Source organism: Haplochromis burtoni, unplaced genomic scaffold (assembly GCF_018398535.1).
Source record: "Haplochromis burtoni strain Fernald_Lab_line unplaced genomic scaffold, NCSU_Asbu1 Contig_53, whole genome shotgun sequence".
Taxonomy (NCBI): Eukaryota; Metazoa; Chordata; class Actinopteri; order Cichliformes; family Cichlidae; genus Haplochromis; species Haplochromis burtoni.
Genome location: NW_024582414.1, coordinates 474,294 through 481,900, shown reverse-complemented (window position 1 = coordinate 481,900; position 7,607 = coordinate 474,294). Strand labels below are relative to the sequence as shown.

Sequence of the window (7,607 nt, the reverse complement as noted above, 5' to 3'; positions counted from 1 at the left end):
TCTGTATTCCCTAACCACTTGTTGAATGGGTGCTGGAGGTTGCTGACAGTTGATAGATAATTGTTCACAAAGAGCACCAAAAACCTCCTCATGATTGCTTTGGTCACAAGCAGATTCTAGCTGTTGTAGCTTGCTTGGAAGATGCCGACTTTATGCCTGCTAACTGCTACCCAAACAGTAATAAAGCTTGAAAAAGTGCAATACAAGCCAAAAATGAACAACAGTGTGAACGTTTTGAGTCACCATTGCAGCCACCATGTTTACTTTGAAGGGGAACTGTCTGTTTCCAGCTTTTGCTGCACTTTTTGACAGCAGTTGCTTTACAAACCACTCTGCCTCTTCCCTGCAAACCATGAGCAACCTCGGCAATCTGCTAACGACCAAAGCAACAGGAAGGATGTATTTAGCACAGAACTGTATGTTTCATCTAGTGACTACCAGCATACTTTAGCAACTCACAGCCAACAAATTGGGAGATAGAAATTTTTTTTCATGTGGTTGGCAGATGCTTACAGACTGGTCTCTATTGGAAATAAGTGTAATTAGGGCCCAAGAGACTAAGAAAAAAAACAAAACAACCGAACCCGAAGCACCTCTTGGACAGGCCGAGCATGCTGCTTCAGACCATGTTATTTCATTTATTCAATTAAAAATGCCTTAAAAGGCACAAATAGCACAGTTTGGACCAGACTGGCCACTCCCCACGCTTCAAGCCCTGCGGATCCTTAAAAAAACAGCAAATGGCAAGCAGGTTTTCTCAGTTTGATTCTAATACACATAAATAAGAATTAACATATTTTAACAAATAGCATATAATTGTTACAGGAGTCCATAGCTGGTCAGCACCAATGTTGAGAATATTTCAGGAAAGCTCTGATTTGTGCTGCTGGCTGCGTTACACAAAATGTCCCAGAAAAGAATCAAGACTTAGACAGAACTTCAGTGAGGTGAGGTTACACATGGCATCTGGTTCAGCAGAGGCTTTATCAGCCAAATTGCATCATGAGATAAAAATTAGTTTAGTTGGTCCCTCTGGCTGTGCCATAAGGCCTCACTGAAAGTCACAGCAGGGTTGAAGTTAGAGTTTATAGAGAAAACTGTCTTGGTTTGGAAGTGTGGTAGGAAAACGCTAGTTTTTTTCTGGAAGGTGTCCACACAGTGACACACTACTTTACAAGGGTCTTTTGAGAATGTCGTCATAGTTCTCACTCCCTTCTCTCTCTCTTTTCTTCTTCTTTTTTTATATTTTGCCGGGAGACCAGGAAAGCTTGAATGCTTGTTCTTCACAATTTGCGTCTCCCTGCAGAGTTTTTATATCACGGAGAATTACAAGTTGACAAGCTGAGCAAACAAACTTAAGTGTTACGTATGTTCCACTTCCAACTTAACTACTTCACATTAGATTGTTCTTTAGCCTTTTCTAATTCTACTGAATTGAAATGAACAGGGAAAATTTGCTAATTCCTAGCTGCGCTCCTGTCTGTGTGTCCTGCAGGTGTTTGAGAAGCTGAAGGACCACATGCTGATACCCATGTCCAACTTGGAGAAGGTCAAAGTGGATGGAGCCCTAACATGCTGCTCTGTACTCATCAACAAGAAGGCAAACATCTGAGCGGGGTTACTCGGGGTCTCTCAGTGCATGGTAACCAAGCGGAGCCTTTAACTAATCACCATGGATCCCAAGGTTTGACCATCCTGGTATACAGAGGAGGTGTAGGGAAGTTTAATGTTGCTGAGGGGCAAAGGGAGTAATCTGTCTACCCTTTCACTCCAAAACACTAAAATAAAATTAAAAGTTTGAAAGAATAGTTCAGTTGATTTAAAATACAATATGTTTGTCAAATTTTCTCCTTATTAATTCATTTGTATTTTCCAATAGCATATGCTGCTTCACTTGTATACAAGCTGTTGTCATTAATTACAAGTGTATCTGATAAAGACCTGATCCCAGATCAGATTAGTCAACCATGTGCCATGTTGAATTTCCCCTTTAACCTGCACAGCAGGTAGAACCACATTAGTAGAACCACACTTACTTACTGTCCAGTGTTTACAACTCTGAACCACACAGAACAGAGCGCTGGCGACAAACCCAGTGGGACCTGTCAGCTGTTGTCTCTGTACAGTATGGTCTTACCAACATTTGACTTCAGATGTATTAATAATTCAGCTAATTCAGACATAATTTGGGTACAAATAAAAATAATACAATTGATATGCATTGTTTATGGCCACCCTTTTAACTGTGATTTAATTTTTCTGTGTGTTTGCTTATGTAATGAATTATACACTAATTCTTCAAGAACTGTGTTTTGGAGCAAGTCCTGCTACGATGTGATATAAAATCTCAATGTGATTGTTGCAGTTACACTTTTTTTTCCTCTTGTATGTCAAATTGCTTCTGTTCTATGGTGGCCCTGAGAGGCCAAATGGACTGCAACTTAAGAAAACACCAGCAATAAGAAAAATGCTTCAAAAGCACACAAAACACAACGGAAATAGGAAAAACGAAAAAAGAAATAGCAAAAAATAGATTTCCAAAAGCACAAGGGAAGTGTTTCTGGGGAGACAATAACCCGACGGACTAGTTGCAGGAACCAAAATATGCTAAGATTGCACTGGGAGACACTTAAAAGAAGTGGAGAATCTATTGGTTTTGTGTGGAAAGAAAAGATGAGTGGTAAGTGTGTTAGCCTAACTATTAGCCTGAAAATCCGTCATCAGTATTATATGAATCATGATAAAACACGCCTTCCATGTTTTGGGTTCCTGCAACTGGTCCGTGAGGTTATTGTCTCCCCAGAAACACTTCCCTTGTGTTTTTTCCTATTTCCGTTGTCATTTTTCCTATTTCTGGTGTTTTCTTAAGTTGCAGTCCGTTTGGCCTCTCAGGGCCACCGTACTGTTCCTTTACAAGTGGTGCTAAAACAAACTTCCAAAACCATAACATTGCTTATTAATTCAAACAAATATTGTGAATTCTTATTCTGAAAATAATTCTTATTCTGAAAATACAGTTCTTAAAAAACTTGAAAAGCCTTGTGAAGATGTGAGATTCTGGTGTGATTACAGTGATTTTTTTTTTTTTTTTGCATTATAACTTGTTATTTATTAAAGCCACCCGATAGAGAAGCTACCAGTGACTGAAGATTATATATAAAGATGGATGTCACCTCCCAGACCGGTGGAAAAAGAAAACAAAAAAATTACGCATGTGTGGAAGTGCCTTAAACCTGCATTACTTATAATGGGCACCAGGGGGCGACACCTCTTGTTAAAAAAAGAAGAAAAGATCATGGATTGTATGGAAGTCTATAAGAAAATGATCCTACTTTGCATTTGTTGTATGACTTCAGAAAACATGGATGAGTTTATAGTCTCAGTTGGTGTCCGGTAAAACAATGCCGTCGTATCGGCATCAATTAGAACAATATTGCATTGTTTTAATTGATTTTAAATGATGATCTATTTAGGGTAAAACACGTAAAGGTAAAGATGAAGCAGGATATTCTTTAGCGTCCAATGTCACTTGTTTTTTGTTTTGTTTTATTTAGTCAGATCTACTTGTTGCTCGTCCAGGTTCAAAACATTAAGATGGTGATGACAAAAATGCTCCTTGCAAACCAATGTGTAGCTGTATCCATCTTTTATATACAGTCTATGGCAGTAACTGGTCAAGTGATGCTATATTGCAGTGGTTTTGTAACGTTTTGTTGATGTAAACATTGTATAAACAAAGAGGGGATGACAGACATGTAAGAAAGACTTAGAAACCCTAACCCTAACCCGACAGAGGTGGAAAATTAGTGTTTTCATTATTAAACTCTGACCTAGACTTTCATTTACTCGAACAGAACACCTCTGCTTCTTTAATCTACAGTGCCTCTCTGGAAAATCAATGACTTCAATCCTGCTGAATGATTCTGAAGGCAGTGTAGTTCTCTCACATCATTAACTGTGCCAGTGTCGTTAATTACTCTAATTTTTTCTTCCCCCCCCCGTATGGCAGTTTTCACTCCACTGTTGACTAAGATCTTGCTGGGAAACTCTGTCTGTCTCACAGAACCCAGTAGGACCAAATGTCACTGCAGTCAGAGTTTGTACTCAAATACAGAACAAGCTGTTTGCTGTGTTTCCATGTGTTGCGTCCCAGTAGGAGCTGAAAGGTTGACCTGCCTCGGTGGCCTTATTCCTGTTGTTGCTGAATTCACGTTTTTAGGGCCTGTAAACATGGCAACATAGCAGACGTAAACACATATACTGTGTTACACCGTATGCATGTTAAAGCCCATCAGATTTCAAACCATGTCGTTTCTCACCCTGATTGCAAGTGAAAGTTAAGGAAATGACATCATGAGGTGAGTCAACCTCCCTCCACAGACATTTGTGTATGGGCAAGTGGGCAGTGATGAAACATGGAAAGAATTCTTGTTGGGAGGAGAGGCTTGTACGCCAGTAAACACTGACTCTTTTAAGCTTTCTCTCTTTCTCTCAACTGTCTCCCTCTCATAGCTCGCTTTTCTCCCACCCTCTGCGATTGCCTCATAGACGATTGTGGGCTAATTTATGGCCATGATATCATACAGTCTGGCGAACGCTGTAGATGTGCCATTAAAGTGCGACAGCAGTATATTTTACAGAAGGCGGCTGGCTGGATGCGGGGTGATAGCATACAGTAGTTGCAGAGCCATTTGTGATTCTCAACCAGTGAGTGATACAGTCATACACTGTCTGATTAGTACTGTGTCAAGAGCTGGCATTATCTAAAATCATCAACCTCCCCGAGTGACACCAAAATATTCAATAAATGTCTGAATGAACGTTTAATGCAGTTCTTGCTTTTTGAAGACGGTGTTCCCAAACAGTGCAGTGATTTTGTTAAAGAATTCTTGTTCATTTTCTTGTTGGTTCCCTCGTCCGCACCAGTGGTCGTGATGTTGTGATTTCCCATCCTTCATCTCAGGTCTTAAGTACAATTTGTGAGTGATAATTATTTGAATCATCTTACATTGAGCCTTTCAATTATTTTGTGTAATAAATTAACATCTAGCTGTAATGTGTCTGTTGGTTTTTGTTTGTTTTTTATGACAGAGTTGAAGTGAAACATCCTCACCAGTTTACTCATATTACTACAAAGTTAATATTGCTTACGGGGATATCGTGTGTGTGTGAATGTATGATAAAAATACAAACTTAAGACTCGGCCAAAATCTAAATGTTCTCCCAGTTTCTGTCATGTAGTGTAGCTGCCCACATGTCTGAGAAGGACTTATTGTGACAACAGCCCACCTGCTGATCTCTACCACCACCTACTGACAGTAAAAGTATAACACACAGAAAGACAGCTTGTGCTTTGAAAAATAAAAATAAGATATCTCAAGGTAGGATACTGTAGCTGTTATTTAGGTGGAGGCAAGAAAAGCAAGAAGATGAAGTCTGACGTGAACGTTTTTGTTCTAAAAGCCTTCATAGAAAAAATTTATCGTTGTTATTTTATGGAAACACTTCTTTTAATCATCCGATAAGTCACCACTGAGCCCTAACCCTCATTTTGTATCCTTTTCACTGTACATGAAATCTCCACCACTGGAAACAAAGTACACTTCTTACGTTGTTCTTTCTTTTTAGGGGAACTTGATATAGATGTTTCTGATACTCCTTGCCACAGTGACCTTGCAGTTAAACTTACCTGCAGGCCCAGCCAGAGGCAAATATGTAAAATGTTGAGCATCTCCTGGGTTTCGCTTTGAAACATAATACCAGTCAAAGCCTAAATGGTTCAGTGACTACAGAAAATCCAAAAAGAATATAATTTTGTTAAATTTTATTGTCAAAACTGCAAAACATGAAAACAACATTGTAATGCATAATTAACACTTTTTTCAGTTATTATTGTACTTTCTTTAAAAAAGAAAAAAGAAAGGAAGTTGCAAAAATGTCTAAAAAGTAACACGTACAATCACTATACAACATTGGTAGGACAGTGAAAGGGGAAAAAACACTCGGGTGTCATCTTCACTTAGCAAAAATGTAACATTTAAGGGGAAATTTGCTTTATACAGCATACAGAAAGAATGTACATCTTCTACACCAAGGTCCAAAGCAAACTCCATTGCATTCCATTACTGCGATGTACAAAATTGTATCACAATAGTGTAAAACTCCCCCAAAAGAAATGTTAACATAACAACTTTAAATTATATGAAATATAAGCAGCTGCGGAAGACTCTCTGCTCCATAAACAGCGGCAGTGTGAATGAGCCGGAACGTGTCGCAGAGGGATCCTGTGAGCATATGGCTGAGTATAGCACAAGACTCAGAAATGATTCTTAATTGGTCACACCACTGAACGCAGTCACAGACTCATAGTCTCACCATTTTCTCTCACACAAGATAGAGATAGCCCTGCATACAATATACAATTTGACGATGGGAAGTAAGATGAAAGTCGCTGTAAAATCCTGCCAACCAAAAACTTAAACTCCAAATCTGATACCATCTGATCCTAAAAGACTACATATCAGGGCTGACCGTTGATGACGACTTTGTGGAATCGCTTCTTTACTTGGGCCAAACAATGTGTTAAGGCTCAAATAATTCATAGCTGAGCTCTGTTTTCATTTTGTAGCCTTTTTTTTTTTACAGCCAAACAGTACAAAGTGCAGAGATTACTGTACAGAAGATTTGCACTGATGGAAACAAACAAACAAACAAAAAACAAAAAAACTTGCTACACTTTTTGTTCTTCTTATGGAAAGTTAGTATAGATGTTTCCGGGACTCCTTGCAGCAGTGACCTTGCAGCTGAATTTTTCTGCAGGCTCTGCCAGAGGCAAATATGAATGGTTAAGAAGGTCACTGCATAAGCAAGGTGAGAAGCAGACGGAGCCATCAGAGCAGGAACACGTGGGAAGGTACTCATCTCCTATCTCATGGTTTCCTTTCTCTGTCACATGCTCATGTATGTAAATGTTTGCTGGTGAGCAGAGAAAGATACTGTCTTTGTTGAGAGTCACGTAGTCTGGAAAGATTTCTGTCCCCGGGCTTCCATCTACCAGTTCGCTGCTGGTGAAGCTCCCTTCTGATGACAGGAGCTCGGCGAATTCTTCTGACGGCTTCCTAAACTTGGAAACCTCTTCTTCAGACATGATCTCCACTACAGATGTAGTGTTTTCCTCAGAGCACAGCTTTTCTAGAACAGGATGATCCTATAGTGTACAGGGATTTATTTTTAATAAGGAAAAAAATGTCATTTGAAAAGTGCTTTCATTTGGAGCAAGCTTAACTTTTGTTTTTCTTACAAAAAAACAAAAAACATACTGCTATTAGTTTGATCAAAATATTTTTTGACATCTAAATGTAAAAAATGCATTTAAATCCTTGCTGACTTTGATGTGTAACACTGGTGATCAGAGCGGAATCTACGGTTACAGCCCAAAGACGAAGCAGCACTTTTCAGTGGAGAAACAAGAAGGTAGTTCATCAGGTTAGAATCACGAGGGACACGCCTCTAGTTCTCCACCATGAATTTGACTGTCAGTATAGACTTCTACTGTATTAGATACTGTGATGAGTTAAAAGATCACCATTTATTAGTATCATTTTTTT

General features: G+C 39.1%; 2 protein-coding genes across 8 annotated transcripts in view; one reads left to right on the top strand and one right to left on the bottom strand.

Annotated features, from left to right (window-relative positions):
* Window positions 1–2,511, top strand: part of ddah1 (dimethylarginine dimethylaminohydrolase 1) — an 81,747-nt gene extending 79,236 nt beyond the window's left edge. For all 6 annotated transcript variants that reach the window (XM_005923915.3, XM_042220670.1, XM_005923916.3 and 3 more), the window contains one exon: window positions 1,496–2,511. In XM_005923915.3, the coding sequence (XP_005923977.1) occupies window positions 1,496–1,612 (117 nt within the window). In that variant the 3' untranslated portion in view covers window positions 1,613–2,511. The remainder of the gene's footprint in view (window positions 1–1,495) is intronic.
* A 543-nt stretch (window positions 2,512–3,054) lies between these two features.
* mpl (MPL proto-oncogene, thrombopoietin receptor) overlaps window positions 3,055–7,607 on the bottom strand; it is a 19,142-nt gene continuing 14,589 nt past the window's right edge. For both annotated transcript variants that reach the window (XM_042220666.1, XM_042220667.1), the window contains one exon: window positions 3,055–7,207. In XM_042220666.1, the coding sequence (XP_042076600.1) occupies window positions 6,749–7,207 (459 nt within the window). In that variant the 3' untranslated portion in view covers window positions 3,055–6,748. The remainder of the gene's footprint in view (window positions 7,208–7,607) is intronic.